The 17433-nt window shown below is 36.2% G+C and overlaps 1 protein-coding gene across 13 annotated transcripts in view; it reads right to left on the bottom strand.

The window, feature by feature from the left end:
• Window positions 1-17433, bottom strand: part of LOC112057842 (uncharacterized protein CG43867) — a 408406-nt gene that overhangs the window by 6900 nt on the left and 384073 nt on the right. For 10 of the 13 annotated variants that reach the window (XM_052886261.1, XM_052886262.1, XM_052886264.1 and 7 more), the window contains 10 exons: window positions 15327-15439; window positions 13878-14075; window positions 8407-8526; window positions 6557-6714; window positions 5793-5970; window positions 4763-4918; window positions 3293-3467; window positions 2423-2594; window positions 1422-1551; window positions 467-679 (listed from right to left, as the gene is read on the bottom strand). In XM_052886261.1, the coding sequence (XP_052742221.1) occupies window positions 467-679; window positions 1422-1551; window positions 2423-2594; window positions 3293-3467; window positions 4763-4918; window positions 5793-5970; window positions 6557-6714; window positions 8407-8526; window positions 13878-14075; window positions 15327-15439 (1613 nt within the window). The remainder of the gene's footprint in view (window positions 1-466; window positions 680-1421; window positions 1552-2422; window positions 2595-3292; window positions 3468-4762; window positions 4919-5792; window positions 5971-6556; window positions 6715-8406; window positions 8527-13877; window positions 14076-15326; window positions 15440-17433) is intronic. The other 3 variants (XM_052886263.1, XM_052886265.1, XM_052886266.1) reach the window with 3 other exon arrangements.

Raw genomic sequence — 17433 nt, 5'->3', positions numbered from 1 at the left:
GATATGATCTCTGCCTCCGCTTCCGGAGGGTGTGGGTTCGAATCCGGTCCGGGGCATGCACCTCCAACTTTTCAGTTGTGTGCATTTTAAGAAATTAAATATCACGTGTCTCAATCGGTGAAGGAAAACATCGTGAGGAAACCTGCATACCAGAGAATTTTCTTAATTCTCTGCGTGTGTGAAGTCTGCCAATCCGCATTGGGCCAGCGTGGTGGGCTATTGGCCTTACCCCTCTCATTCTGAGAGGAGACTCGAGCTCAGCAGTGAGCCGAATATGGGTTGATGACGACGACTAAAAACAGTACAATTCATCATCTATCTTCTCGTTTTTTTTAACGTCCCAGACCGATACGTGTCGCGGAGACGTAAGCGTATAACTAATAACTTGACGTTTCAAAAGTGCTTGTAAACTAAACTAAGCCTAATTGAAATAAATGAATTTCGAATTTTTGAATTTTATACTCACTTTTGGCTTATTGAGACTGATCAACATCTTGTGTACGGGACTGGTCGCGTCCTCGGCGTCGATCAGCATCATCAGATCGTCCTGCAGCCCTCCGAACAGTCCTATGGAGTTAAGGGCGTATCTGCCGATGACTGACATGGACGCCAGCTCTAACACCGTGACCCCCTCTTCGGAGACCGCCAGCCACACCATTGAGAGGTCCGGTTGTTTTATCTGAAAATGTAAGCAAAATTGAGGTGAAATTTCTACTTTTGACGAATTACTGGACCCATTTTCAAGGTTAATCTCATGGCAGACAAGGCTTTATAAGTGCTTGTGAAAAAGGTAATTTAATAAACAAATTCATTATGCCTTAACCTAACTTTTATTAACTTATCGATTATAATTTCCTCAACGCTTTCTTGGTGAGCCCTAAAAAGTGAACATGGTGCATTTTTTTTGACGTGACAACGTCTTATAATTCGATAAAGCCAGCTGCACGTTCGAAAGAAGATGACGTCATGCGTCGTTCCCTCGCTCTAGGGTTGCCAACTTTTTTTAGACAAGAAATTAAGTATATTCTGGTCTATGAAGATTAATAAACAGAATTTAGAAAATCGAACATTTTCTTTTGAAAAATGCAAACATTCCATTAGTATTTTGTTATGACGTTGTCAACTATCGTCAATAAACCGACAAAACCGTTTACAGACAACCGATTTTTTTTTATTGTTTAGTGGTTTGAGTGTTGATTCTCATCAAGAATGACAAGGTAACATTTATAATATCCATAATCTTTCGTAGACTAAGGAGCATGTGAACTTTTATCGTTAAAAGAATCGTCATAAAACCAAGATCTATCTAGCGCTCAATATATACTTCTCATCAAAAAAAATCGAAACAGCCAGCCAGTGCTGTTGAGGCGGATTGTTTCGATTTTTTTGATGAGAAGTATATAATTTTGTTTATTGCTTACCCGGGCCTGAAACAGCGTGGCACCAAAGAAAGGCCATTTCCTCGTACAATTGAGGTATATCCGAACACAGTCGGCGGTACTCCGTCCCTTCAGCGCTACCCACTTCGAGCGGAGCTTTTCTTCAACGTCTCTGTAAAGGAAATAACGTCAACATTTAGGATAAGCACAATCTGTTATATGTAGTCTTAGTGTTTATGTTGTAGCAAATTTCCTCTTATAATTGTAACTTTTGCAATATCACTGGTGCGACCAGTGAATAGAAGTATAGACAAAATTTCGTCCAATGGCGTCAGAGTTGTGTAATCTCTTTCGTAACAATGCAATGAAAGAGGTAGCGAATGGTTGATTATCGTTCATGTTAGCGCCACAGAAATCAATTATAAATATAAAAAATATATGCATGTTCCTTATTTCCTTAAATAACCATCAGTATACTTTCATCGGCTGATAATGTTGATCATAACATTATCAGCCGATCGATCGATAGGATGTCCACTGATGTACCATAGGTGTAAGATTAGCAAGGACTTTCAAACATTAAAGTCTCGAGCCAGCATCCAGCAGGTCTAATAACGACAGTGATTGTACCATAATTTGGTGGTAGAGGAAACACCTCGAGCAGATCCCAGGACTTGTGACTTTGGGTGTAGGTCTAAGGGATCCCTTTAGAATGTATCAACACTCACCTCCCCTAAACAATTTATGATCAATAATTACAACGCAAAACATTATCGCACAAAATCACTAACGCAACTAGCAGCGTGAAGTGACCTATTGAGGAGTCAGCCAACACTTTCTTATGTAGATCCTCCATTCTATCAACGTGGAACTGTATTCATCGGTTTGTCGAAATACTCGTATGTACCCAGCGTGATCATTATTGGGCATTGAGTTTAAAATGGACATCTACCTCCGTGCAATTTTTAAAGGTCTTGCGGTTATTCAGATGTATGTATAATACCTATTGCTTTTACACAATTTAGGCACATCAGTTGTCTCACCTAAGCTCGTCGTTGTTGAGGCCGGCTCTATACCGGTAGGGGTAGAACCTGTGCGCGAGCGGTTGGTTGTGTTGCGTGTTGGAGGCGGAATAGTCGCCCATGTCCAGTTGAGCCATTAGAGCCCCCAGCTCAGCCGCTAGCTCCCGCGTCACGGGGAACCTTCCCGCGACCACTGAAAGCAATTTTCAAAATTACAATTTGTATTGTAAATATATATATATATATAACAGTATAGTTTATGTAAGACGAAATATTAATTTGTACAAACGAAAAGGAGATAAAAACCTACGTCTTAATTGACACGGGCATAAGTTAGTTATTTCTGCATATCGTCTCCAAAGAGTAAAAAAATCTCATGTAGGTTTGGGTGTACTCTTCTATAACAAGATCCCAAGACTGATGGACCTGCCAATGCACAACTTTAAGCAATGTGTTAAAAACACATTTACTTAGTCGAGGTTACTACACCATTGATGAGTTCCTTAAAGATAAAGGCGCTTGGAGCCCATTGGATCAGCGTCAACCTTCACACAGGTAGTAAAACTTTAAGAAATTGTAATGTTGTCATCAATTGTAAATTATAATACCGTATGTTTTTTTAAAAAGAGCAACTGTTGAGTTTCTTGCCGGTTTCTCCTCAACAGAACCTGCATTCCGAACCGGTGGTAGAATTTTTACAAATAGTAAATTGACGTGTCAAAAGTGCTTGTAAACTGAGCCTATTTGAAATAAATGATTTTTGATTTGATTTTGATTTCCAATTAATTAAATTTTAATTAATTTTTGCGTAAAGTATTCTTGGCATTCCACTGCCACACAAGCTTAATTTTTTTTAATTATTTTACTCTTTTTTTTAATTACTTCTTTTACCTTGTTGGTTAACCTGGTAGCAGAGTAACAATCTCTCCTTGTCCGTCTCAGTGCGTATGGAGTTCTTGAAGTACAATCGGTTGCGGTACGTCAGTCGGATGACGCGCGAGTTCTCGAACTTGCCGGAGCCCTTCTCTCGCAGCGCCGTCTCCCATTTCGATATCACGTCACATAACTGAAATAGACGAAGGTTTTATTGGTCGAGGTAAATATCAAAGATAGCTGAAATAGACGACGGTTTTATTGATCGAGTAAAATATCAAAGACAACTGAAATAGACGAAGGTTTTATTGATCGAGTAAAATATCAAACATGACTGAAATAGACGAAGGTTTTATTGATCGAGTAAAATATCAAAGATAACTGAAATAGACGAAGGTTTTATTGATCAAGTAAAATATCAAAGATAACTGAAATAGACGAAGGTTTTATTGATCGAGTAAAATATCAAAGATAACTGGAATAGACGAAGGTTTTATTGATCAAGTAAAATATCAAAGATAACTGGAATAGACGAAGGTTTTATTGATCGAGTAATATATCAAAGATAACTGGAATAGACGAAGGTTTTATTGATCGAGTAAAATATCAAAGATAACTGGAATAGACGAAGGTTTTATTGATCGAGTAAAATATCAAAGGTGACTGAAATAGACGAAGGTTTTATTTATTGAGTAAAATATCAAAGATAACTGGAATAGACGAAGGTTTTATTGATCGAGTAAAATATCAAAGATAACTGAAATAGACGAAGGTTTTATTGATCGAGTAAAATATCAAAGATAAGTAGAATAGACGAAGGTTTTATTGATCGAGTAAAATATCAAAGATAACTGGAATAGACGAAGGTTTTATTGGTCGAGTTTTACTAATACAAAATATTAGGTTCTTACATATAAAATTAGCGTTTTGTAAGGGAAGCTCAGAATGACTCAGAGGGCTATGGAACGAGCTATGCTGCATAATCTAATTAGAAATGAGAAGAATAACTGAAGGTACTGTTTGGATCGCGCCGCATTGCAAGAACCAGCTCACGACTAAGGGTCTCGTATGGGTTCGAGACAGACAGATCTATTTCGAAACAGTTCGGCCATAGCCGTTGTATCACGTGAGTTTTAGCCGTGTTTCATTATTAATTAATAATAACTAAAGTGACCATTGACGGAGCACTTGAAGAGTTAAAATATTTCTCATTTCGTGTTACTTAATCGAACAAAATATAAACTCGTGCAAAGATTAATTTACATAAATTAAATTTACAAATAACAAAATATTTAATACACCATTTGTTTAGCAGTATCAAAGCCGTCTTAATATTTGGATAGAAATGACAACTTCAAAATTCAGTACAAAACTTTTGTAATGGTGTTTTATTCTTCAATTACGTGTTTCGAATTGTTTTCAAAAACCGCTATTAACTACTACATATATTACCTTACATGTAACTTGAGTTTTATCATGTCACTTTACCTTTTTGTCGGGTTTAATGTGATGTTCCAGGTCCTTCTCAATGGGGTCGTCGCTGAAGAGAGCAAAGCCAGAAGCACTAGACTCCCGGCAGCCTAGCTCCGTGCTCAGGGTTGATAGGAACTCCTCTACTGTGGTTGAACCATCGAAGCTTATCACCTGTGAACATACAAACATTGGTTTTGTGAATTCATGATCCAATTTTAAAGTTTACTCCTTAAGAATCGATTTCTCATAAATAGCCTCCGGTATGACAAATATGGGCAGTAAAATACGATGAACAGCGTTACATTTTTGTGCGGAACCTATTCTGCGCACCTTTCACCGTGCGCGCATAGTGTATGCTGGGGAGCAACATGAACCTAGTTAGACACTCGATCAGAAAGAGTAAACTCCACTCGTGCGTCGGAGCTGACATTTTATTTTTTTGGTAGCGTTTCGATCCCCGCCCCGTTGGTCTATTGCCGTATTCACTACCCCTAATGCAGTCTTACTCAACTAGTTGGAGGGGAATGGGAATATTGGTCAATGGTCATATTTAAATGATATGACAAATATTCTTTAAAAATATTAAGACTAATTTTGGTTTTTAACTTGCCCAAGTGGTCTTGTTATCAGGCACTACAATATTATTAAGGAGTTAAGACAAGACTAAGACAAGTTAAGGGTGGCACAATTTTTGAAATAAATGTTTATTCTATCTTTCTTTCTCAATTTACATTTTTTGATGTGAGACATTTTTTGTATCACTCTTCTAGGCCAAAATTTTCGCTGGTGTACCAAAGCGGCGAAGTAACATTTGAAGCTGTATTATTATTTTTGAGCTCAACGAGCTTAACAAACAAGAAAACGAACAAAAATACCAATCATAACTCTTCAAAAAATATCGTAAAACTCAGGATCAACGATCTTAGCTTGTCGTTTTTGTGGACATATTATGCGAACGCACAAGGGTCCGTATACTGATAGCCCGAGCCCGGTAAACCTGGCTATTAGTATATGACAGTTCATGAGTTAACCATTTATAAGTTACCTGGTAAGTGTTATTCAGCATGTGTACAGGAATGGCGTGAGGTAGACAGTGGTGGTAGGGATTCTTGAGCAGTATAGAGAGCACCTCCATACGCGACGGCTTGTCGGTGCGCCCGCCGTTGCGTAGAGTTCGCTCCAGCGCGCGCGAACAGTACGCCGCGTATTTACCGCACTCCGTCCTGGAAAATTAACAATACATCCATAAATTATCATCACTACGATTCGGAAGACGTAGGTTTGAATCCGATTCGGGGCATGCACCTTCAACTTTTCAGTTGTGCGTGTGTGAAGTCTGCTAATCCGCATTGGGCCAGCGTGGTGGACAAAGGCTTAACCTAACCTCGTTCTCACAGGAGAATTGTGCTCAACAGTGAGCCGAATATGGATTGCTAATGATCATGATGACATTATCATCACGTCTCTTTACAGTAGGCAGAGATTACATCCTTCCAGTTGCTACGTTGCTTGTACATCTCCCTTGCTTCTTCCATTCTCGTCAATCATTTTCGTTAGTTTAGGCTCCTATGGTCTCGCATTTTATCTCCCATACAGAACCAGATATATATTTTTGAATAAACCAATCATCATGGAATTTTGCACACACAGGAGTTATATGCTGATTGGCATTGAAACATTGAGAGGACCACTTTCTCCTCTATAATGTCTCAGATATGTCTTTCATATCAGGCAGTCATTGCCCATTGTGAATTATTTTTAACTATATGTTTGATAATAAAGATTTTATATTATTATTAGAGTACTCACTTAGAATCAGCATGCCTGCTGAGATGCAGCTTGAGATACCACAGCAGCCTGTTATTCCTCGGGACAAACAAACTGACAGCCAAAGCTAACAGCTGCCATCCTTGTACGAAGCTGTACGTCGGCGGGTTACTCTTACAGTCCACCGATAGCAATGGCGCCTAGAAAGTTCCAAAACATTTTAAAACCGTCCAATTAACACAAAAAATATCGTCAATTAGAATTACAAGTATAACATAATATATGTATAAGGTACTCTGCTATTGGCTAATATAACATTATTGTTTTATATTTGATCGTTATGTGCGATCGTATGAATACCCAATAGTTTCAATTACCTATTTTATTGAAGCTTTTTTGGCACCTGTTATTCAAAAAATAATATAAATTTAGTTTAAAAATAGCTCATTTAAGGGCCTCATGCCACAACCTAAGAACATCACTAAGAAGCAATAAGTCCACCCTTTGTGTCTTACTTCTTTCTTACTTGTATTTTTGTCACTGTCGTTTACACATAAAGAGAAATAAAATATATTTAGAGTAGAAGTCTTGTTATCTAGTAATTATTGTTCCTTAACTTTATCGGAACATTTATTTGTGTAATTTGTTGGTAAAACAGAAAATTTCGAGGCACGTATAAAGGCTCAACGACTCGCAAAGCTGATATGCCAACATGTGATACACATAGTTCGAAGATCTGACGGATGTTGGATTCCAGCTGGGATTGCGAATAAGTGACCCCCCCATTGAATGGACTCTCGACAACAAGCGAGTCGCAGAGTGTCATTGGAACTGATTGTTTGCAAGTTCCTAAAAAGGCATATCTTGCAATGGATGTCCATCGGCGATTGTCATAAATGCCTTTTAAAGATCTGCCACGCGGCACTCCGTTAAAACCACCGTTGAATTCAGATCTTCTTGAACTTTTTTCCATACGTCGACGTCATAATTTTACAATTTGTTAGTTTGCCTTTCTCATATGATTAATGGAATCGTGTTTTTGATAATAAAAAAAATGTAAACTATCATTCATTGGCTTCTAAATTATTGGGAAATGTTATAATGTAGAAAAATGATAAATTCTTAAACATTACAAGGTAAGGTAGACAATCTTATGTATGCAATTGGTATTTATTATCTATATCTTATATGTATCATTATCAAAATGTGCATAGATTTTGAAGCAGTGTTAAGGATTTGTGCGACGGTGTCTGTGAAGCACTTTCCAAAACATTTAGCTGACCAAAAAATTTTAACACTCACAACAATGCAATAGGGTATTTTACACATTTTGAAATTAAAATAGGTGTTACACAATAATAAAAAAAACTGTTCAATTTCAGATTGACTATTTTATAGCACCAACTATTTAGATTTTGGTTCATTCTGATAGAATAAATTATTTTGTATAACTTTAAAGTATTTTACTTACATTTGCAGGAAATATCCAAGTACAATTTTAAATATATGAGCGGCCAAATTAAGATGTATTAGTTTTGTCTTACCTACACATAGCAGAAACTTTTTGCTTAGTTGGAAAAATGGGATATCAATTTCACTTGGTAAGTTCGTGAGATTTACTTAATTAATTCATGTCTTTAATCACTAAAAAACAAAATAACGCCTTTCTCTAAAATACCTTATTGCAGCAGTGAGCTAAGTAACTGCTTCGGTTACAAAAACCGAACATTAAATGGTCTGTTTAGAAGTACATTTCAATAATGCATCAGTATAAAACCAAGAAACAAAGTTCCATCATGTACGAATAGTAAAGCGCTCATTAGACAACCCGACACGATAAGTGCCTCACGGACACTCGAGACGACAGACAGACAGACACGACTGTCGCATACCTGTATCGAGCTTGGCGATCCGGCAGAGTTCTGCGGGAGGTCGCTCTTGTTGTCGCCGCCGACTGAGGACGCGCCCGTGTCGCAAGTGAACAACGACTGGGTCGCGCACAGTAGCAGTTGCTGTACAAATGAAATGTTGGTGTTCGGATCGTCAGTGGGGGGCTTTATATCTACTGAGGGTTTATGATGTTTGCTTCGTTTTTGTAATTGTAACGGATATTATAGTTGCACAGTTGATATTGTCATTTTGTAAAAGGTGTTTGGTCTGCTGATGAGTTGATTTGGGTTAAAAGGCAGTCATTTTCTGTATTGCGTGTGTTGGGTAGGTCAACTGGTTGGTGTGTGTAAACAGCGCGTTTATTAGAGAATTTTGTGTGTTAAGTGGCTAGTTGCGGCAACGCTTAAATATTACAAACCGTTCAATAAGTACTAGTAAAATATAATAAAAATAACAAATTAAAATAATAAAAACCTGAATAATATTAAAATAAATAAATAATCTTTTTTTGACAAAAATATAATTTTTATGAAGAGCAAATGCCAAATGCCTAAAACGCCAGTAAAACATATAAATGATATTCTGGCTCTATTAAAACCTGGACTGAGGTCCAGGTAAATTTATTTTAATTTAATTCAATTATACTGGATATGTAAAATGATATCGAGTTTAATGAGAGATTTTTCATTTATGAATTAACGGATACCCACGACTCTGTTCGCCTCAAATTTAGTTTATTCACAAATATCCTGCGGGAACCGGGAATTTTTCTGGATTAAAAAGTAGCCTTTGTTTTATTTCAGGTCATAATCTGTCCTCATTCCAAATCCTTAGACAACTAATTGGCACCAATTATTAGGTACCTTAGTTTTGAACAATCAAGTAGTAGTATAAAGACATAAATTAAAATATTTTGCGTTGTCGCAACCAGGCAGTGTTTCTATACAAGTATTATTCCTAAGAGATGTGAACCCGAACCATGTGTGATTGTGCTTTATTTAAGTATCCTGGCCGGTCGCTTCTCTTACAACGAAAAAAACTGTTTCTTTTCATATTACATGAAATGATGAATTAAGTGGACAATTATTAATAGTCATTAAAATATCGCGATCGATGTTTAAATATATGTACAAACCTTCCTCTTGAATCACTCTATGTAGCGAATCACATTACAAGTCCGGTGCTTTAGAGATTCCCAATAACATCCCGGAGTTGGGAAATTTGAGATATCACATTCCCGTGTCTTGGAGAGTGTCCTGGTAATCTTTTTTTTTTTTAAAGAATATTAATATACCGTGGCTAGTTACCACCTACCGGCACGCGGTTTAGTCGGTACTATGTCGTGTAGACAGCATAAGTGGTAGGACTTTCGTCCTACCCCTAAAAAATTAGCCCGCTTCAATCTTAGATTACATCATCACTTACCATCAGGTGAGATTGTAGTCAAGGGCAACTTGTAAAGAAAAAAAAGCCCAACCCTAGCCGGGCTTTTTTTTCTTAACATTGAATTATATATGACTGAAGCTATCTAACATCTATCTATTATTGCATTAGATATTTTTAGTTAACATTAAGGGGTGATTCCTTTACGTGTGTCAATTATGTTTTAAATTGAAATTTCTAGTATAATAAATTAATTAACTAAAGTAATGTGTGGTCATATATATTCCAAACTAATGTATTGTTTCAGATTAGGAACAATATACCTATACATTCACAACAATATACCTATAGAACAACATTCTTCTATATATTTACCAGTGACTTCTATATGGAAGCGTACGACCAGGATCACACTAAAACCCTAAAAAGAGTGCTTTACAATCCTCTATACAGTAAAAAGTCTATTGAATATTGTATATACAAAATGTGTGAAGTGGTTTTATTACATTGCAAAATGATTCCTCTATATATATAAAAAGTCGTAAAACTGCATAATGTAATGTAATCTTTCTATATACATATAAAAATGAATTGCCATTCTTTAGTTTCGCTAAAAAGTCAAATTTTGCATACATTTGTTTGTTTTGTCTGTTCAAATACATACGTTATTAAAAAAATAGCAATGAGCCGAGAGGACAGCTAAACATTTTTTAATGTTGCTAAAGGACCATATAAAAAATACTTGACTGAGTTTTTTGAGGCCTTTCTCTGATCAAGGCGCGTTTAGAACGCAACCCTCTCGTAACCCTTTCGTAACCCTTAATTCTAAGTTTTCGACTATAATAATTACCATTGAATTGAATCATTGACGTTTCAAAAATGCTTGTAAAGTAAGCTTTTTTTAATCTAGTTTATATGCTGGTACAAAAAATTTAAACGGTCAAGTCAAGTGAATGTCTTTGAAAATAGATTATAGACTTTTTAAAATGAAACTCAACCGGGTATGTACTACTACTAACAGTGTTTCAGCTACCTAGGAAACTTGTTACTTCAGTATGAACAGTTGCTGATTTAATTAAATTATTTATTAATACAGAACTTATTTCTAATAATAAAATATACTAAGATTATAGATTATGCAGTTTTACAACACTTAAACGTAAGGTCTCCTTAACTTACCATTTGCTAAACTATTTCCATCCATACAAGTATAAATAACTTTCTAATACAAACTTGCAACGTCAGCCTTTTCTTACAAAGGAGATCGTTAAGTGCTAAAGGAGCTAGCTATGACAGTATGAATGATATATATGAAAAAGAGGTAATAACATTCCCTAAAACTATTGGGGAGGAGGGCAAACATTCTTGGATAAACGGGGTAAAATAAAAATAAAATAGGGAAAATTTACACCAACATTCCATTTGATAGATTGCGACAAGGATAACATAACCGCTTTTTTCGTTGTGGCAACATTTAAATGACACTCACATAGCTCAACCAGAACCCAGAGCCGTGAAGCCAATTTAAAAAAAGAACGCTTACAGAATATTCTATCTGTAATTTGGTTCCATTCTTTTTTTGAATTTCTTTTATTCAATGTTGCCAGAACTTGGGGATCAAGTTGGAATAAAACCTTCATTTATTAATGTTTTAATAATAAAGGTATTTTCAGTAATAAATAAAAAAAATTGAAATATTTTTAGATGCCAATTCAAAGATTAAATGTACTCTAATTCCAAATTGATCGACCATAGAGCACGAAGCCATTTTATATTACAGCAACACACAAAGCTGTACGTACATAATAATAATAATAATTTATGGTTTGTTAGTGTATATTTAAATTTCGAAAGCAACATAATCGTTTTTTAAGCAACATCGAGTTAGAAACAGAAAATGTGCTCAGTACATCGCATATACTTTATTTTGTCTATTACGCATATAGACCATAGATAAAAGAACGGATTGTTTAAAAAAGAAAATTTGTGCGAATGGGTCGCCATTTTGAAAAACTTTATATGCATCAAACAATCCATTCTTTATAAAATACCTATGATGAAAACTATATAGCGGGAAGAAATTTATATACACTTAAAACTAGCCGACACCAAAACTATTGAACTTTCATAGCTTTTTATACACTATAATTACTAATGTGGAAGTAGAAAACACCCGTGTATATATATGAGTGCTAAATTATATTGACATATGAGAAAAGCATTGCTTGAAGCTCAGCCGGCAAATATAAAAGCCAATTCTAAACCGCACGTTCGATTAACAACCTTATTTATACTCTGTATAAGTTTACTTTCGTGTAAACGTCTAGTACCATATTGCAGTGTTGATTATGTACCATCGAAAGCCATGCTGTAATAAGGGGGCGTGTATATAACCATTTTATAAACAATAGCAAACTTTTTTTTGGTACCTGCAATGACGGTTAGTTATTTTTTAAATGTTCTCCAGTTTTCTCCATTGCTATGAGGGGCTTTTTACAAAGAATTACTTTTTTATTCGTGTTAAAAATGTATATCGACTTTCACATCGTTTATTCAATAATCACACTGCTAGACATAATATGTCAAATTCTACACAATATATTATAATTATTATAAAATATTAAGTTTATACTTGTAAATGCAAAAATATTTTTTTCATTTTAAATAAACATATCTTAAAGCGAATGTCAATGAAACGACTCGCGCAACAACAAGCGGGGAGGTTTCGCTTGGATAACAACAAACCAGTATAACATACTCGTATACTGTCACACACCGTGGTACCGTGGAGAACATGTTAATGAAACAACTCGCGTAACAACAATGTTTAGACTTGCGTAAAAAGCGGAAAGATTCTGCTTGAGTCACCTTTGCCGTATCAAAGAAAAAAAACTTAAATATAACAAATATTAGACTCGCGTAACAAACGACGTCGATTAAAAATCGCGTAAAAATATTTTAATTATTACTATTATAGGTTTTCATTTAGATAACGTTCGGTTAAAAAGAAAACAAACGTTCCGCTCGGATAACAAAAAACGTTCGACTCGGGTAACAACAAACGTTCGACTCAGGCAACAACAAGCGGAGTGATTCCGCTCGGGCAACAACAAATTGCAAATATTAGTGTCTCGCACACGGGATCCACCCCACAAAACACCACCAGCCACCTCTTTTCTGTAGTTTTCATACATTTCATAAGGCCACCACAGTATACAAAAAGCCGCTTCTAACTTTAGGCGTCGTTTGTGATTGTGGCGTGTCTCCTGTCTGTGGCGACACTAAAGCTCAAAACTCATCTATCGGCGCGGACACGAAGCGGCTACGTATAGAACATAGACACTATACTATATAGACATGATAATATACAACACGATAAGCGTGTGTCGGAAAAACGGGTAGCTGATGTCAACTCAATTCCCACTAAGAATATGACCAATAAGCCCAAGAATAATTTTAAATAAGTCCCGGACTTGTGGCCGTTGTATGTAGTCCACTCAAGTCATTCTCCCCGCCTATCACAAAAAAATCTAAAAGAATTATCCAACAAAAGGTGTGCACGGATCGAACGTCACGATAAGAATGACCTAGTAGCCAGCACTCGGCCTCGCACTACTCCCCACCTAATAGAACACTTCGTACTATATCGGCTCGTGACGTCACAAGCCGACCGATCTAATGGCTCGCCGACACGTACGTCGATGCCGCTCCGTATCGACGCAGATCTCAGACCAATTATAGAAGGACCTGTATCGCACTCATAGTCACGAACAAAATTGTCTGTCATTTTCTGAAGAAAACGAGCTTAGATTTGGTATATATCTTATACTAAACTAGAAGTTTATGCCCATTTTTTAAACAATCAATTACACAAATAGGTATTTTTACGAAGCTCTTTAACCGACGAACACGATTACAACTATTTAACATCGATTCTATAGAGACAGATCGCATTAGATCGTTGATCATATACTTTGACAGAAAAGTAACGTCTAGCGAGGCAGGTCCTATACAATGGTCTGAGACGCAGATAAGATGAGCGTGGAGCTGTATACAACAAAGTGTGGCTAGGCAAGCTGGGCGCACTCACGCGGTGTCGGGAGCGCGCGCGTACCTGCACGCCGTGCTTGGACGGCGCGTGCGGCGCGGTCTGCTTGCACAGCGCCGACGCCAGCTCGTCCTGCAGCTCGCCCACCTCGAGACACTGCTGCAGCGCGTTCTGCGCCAGCACCACGTGGTAGTCGATGCCCGCGTGCTCGACTGCCACGGACATGAACAGCTGTACGCACTGGAACGTTCAAATTTTCAATTTAATCCTCAATTTCTTTCATTCGTACCAATTGTATTTTTTTGTTTTATTTGCAACTTTAATTTTTTTTTTTATTCTTTACAAGTTCGCCCTTGAGTGCAATCTCACCTGATAGTAAGCGACGATGCAATCTAAAATGGAAGCGGGCTAAGTTGTTAAGAGGAGGATGAAAATCCACACCCCTTTCGGTTTGTACACGACATCGTGCCGGAATGCTAAATCGCTTGGCGGTACGTCTTTGTCGTCTTTAATTTTTATCTTTTAATCATATTATATAACTGGCATTATTGAATTTAATTAGTCTTAATTTTAATTATAATTTTACTTAAAATAGTATTTGGACTTCTCGTGCCAAACTTGTAATATATTCTACCTATAAATTAAATTACTTATTAGTTTTGTAAATCAGCTTATAATTGTTTTTTCTGTATATAGTATATATACTTGATATCTTAGATTCTGTTGTATCTGTGAATTAATGGATATCTATATAGCTGAAGAAATGTGAAATACATAATATAAAAATTGTGAAATTTGTGAAAATCTTTTAATAGCTAAGCATTAACCTAATTTATCAATATAATTAAATGTAAGCATGAATTTAATGTATTAGCGATTGATTTTCTTTGATAAATAAATACAAGTCATCATCAGCAAATCGGTTCACTGTTCACGAGTCTCCTCTTTGAATTCTAGGGGTTAGGCTTAATAGCCACCACGCTGGACCAATACGGATTGGCAGACTTCACATACATAGTGAATTAAGAAAATTCTCAGTTATGCAGGTTTCCTCACGATGTTTTAGATATTTAATTTCTTAAAATGAACGTAACTGAAAGAAAGAAGGAAAGAAAAATGCGTTTATTTCGAAATTATGCCACACATCACAATATCTCCAGTACACCAGGACATCCAGGACAATACCCTCAATGTGTGGCATAACCCAGAAAATGGCCCCAGCTCAGCACAATGCTACGTGACCATTTCAATTAGGACACGTAGCGCTGATTTTCTAATAAAAAAAAATATATTAACAATATTAATTTTTATCAAAAGCTTAAACTCTCACGTGTATTCTACAAATGAAGCAAGCAAGTGATTCCCGACACGCCAGAATTCTAAATCAATAAATTGTAGACGCGCTTTCTCATGTCACAGATAATATTATAGACACAATCCCAATTAACGCGTGTACCTAAATTATTGACTAAAATGAGACCTGTCTATTACCTTAAATAACTTTAAAGCTTCTGCTTGCAACGCCTCTGAGTTCAAAGACGTCAACGGTGTAGTTATGTTTTCCTTCGAGTATAGTAAATTTGGATGTCTCCACAGCACACAATCTGAAAAAGGATGTAAATCTAATTATTTATGTATAGAAAAATAATTGTATGTTAATAAAGAATAATAATTAAATACTTTGACATAAAGGGGAATGTCCATTCCCGGCCCAGACCTTTCGTCCCCGCCCCCCACTTTACATAAAACTAAAAAATACTTGATAATTTTTGTTTAATCTATACTTATAATAAATCTGTAGAGAGGTCAATTCTGTACATGAAATATATTTCCAAAATAACTATCAGGGGGTGATTAGTGATCGATACTGATGCCAAAAATGCAATTAGTAAAATTTTTGTCTGTCTGTCTGTCTGTCTGTCTGTATGTTCTTTATAGAAACAAAAACTACTGGACGGATTTTAACGAAACTTGGTACAATTATTCTACATACTTCTGGGCAGGTTATAGTATACTTTTCATTACGCTACGATCAATAGGAGCAGAGCAATGAAGAGAAATGTTGAGAAAACGGGAGAAGTTACTCAAATTTTTAAGCTTCCGTCGCGTGTACAGCCTTAATGGTTAAAGCTACATAGAAATAATGTATGACGGAAATGTTTTCCTTAAAATTATCTATAAAAACACAACAGCATATATATGTCTATCTTTTATGGTTGACTCACAATAACACGTGTAACTCCCGATAGCTTAGCAGTTCGGAGCTTTCTAATTATATTTGTTTACTCTTATGTTTATAACACTCATCACTTATCCCTAACTAAAAAAGTTAACATTATTACCTATTCAATAAAAAAAGAATCATAAAAATCGGTAAAGAAACACCAAAGTTATACAAGAAATACGCTAAGCCATCGCGCGTGAATACTAATTCATGCTCGACGCGACTCGCGGGGGGGGGGGGGGGGGATAAATAAAGAAGTGCAGCCTTAATGAGTAGGGTAGGGGTAGGGTTGGGATAGGGTAGGGTAGAGGTAGGGTAGGGTAGGATAGGGGTAGTTGAAAGTTTACAACGACTTACACGCGGACGAAGTCGCGGGCGTCCGCTAGTAATGAATAAATTACTTTATCCATAGCGGTTTGCTATAACTTTCCCCAAAAAATAAGTTTCACAACGATATTTGACAATATTAAAGTTGTTGTATGACATTTTTGAAGACACGGACATGAACAGTGTTGCCAGCTAAGTGATTTATTTGGTTTAATCAATATTTTAACCGAATAATAATAATCGATCTTTTTCTACAACAAAATCACCTGGAGAAGCAAAAGTTGTAATAGATTGTAATGTTTTTGATTATAATATCTGCCTCAATCTTTAAAAACCATTGCATAGTTGACATTATAAAACGTTTCTTGATATCAAAGTACCTATTATATTTTTCGCAATAACCAACCACTCAGAACTCAACTGATTTTTTTAGTTTAATCGATAATTAAATGGATAATAATAATAATCGAGCATAACATTAAGAACATAGGATCACTGCGTAGAAACATTACCAACTACGCCATTTAAATACTATCTATACTAATATTATAAAGCTGGAGAGTTTGTTTGTTTGTTTTTGATTGAACGCGCTAATCTCAGGCACTACTGGTCCGATTTGAAAAATTCTTTCAGTGTTAGATAACCCATTTATCGAGGAACGCTATAAGCTATATATTATCTCCGCATTCCTACGGGAACGGGAACCACGCGGGTAAACCGCGCGGCGTCAGCTAGTATAATATATAATATGAGTAGTACCGCAAGCCCGTAACTTCGGCGCGTGCAATGCGGTTTGTTTATACAATTTTTCCATACTCTATATAAGCTAGCTACACGATCGGCCAACGCGCAAGCTACAGCTACTATAGCATACTAAGCTGATATACATAAGTGGTCAAAGTGGTCTTACTAGTTGATATTCAATCCCTTTCTTCCGATAACTTTTTCCTTTCATCCGATCTAACTAAATCAAATTCTATATATTTCTAAGTATGTATAAATAGTATACATATTGTAGATAATATATTATGTTTACATAATACATTG

The sequence above is a fragment of the Bicyclus anynana genome, chromosome 16 (assembly GCF_947172395.1).
Source record: "Bicyclus anynana chromosome 16, ilBicAnyn1.1, whole genome shotgun sequence".
Lineage (NCBI taxonomy): Eukaryota > Metazoa > Arthropoda > Insecta > Lepidoptera > Nymphalidae > Bicyclus > Bicyclus anynana.
The sequence above is the reverse complement of the archived record's forward strand: the minus strand, read 5'-3'. Positions and strand labels throughout refer to the sequence as shown.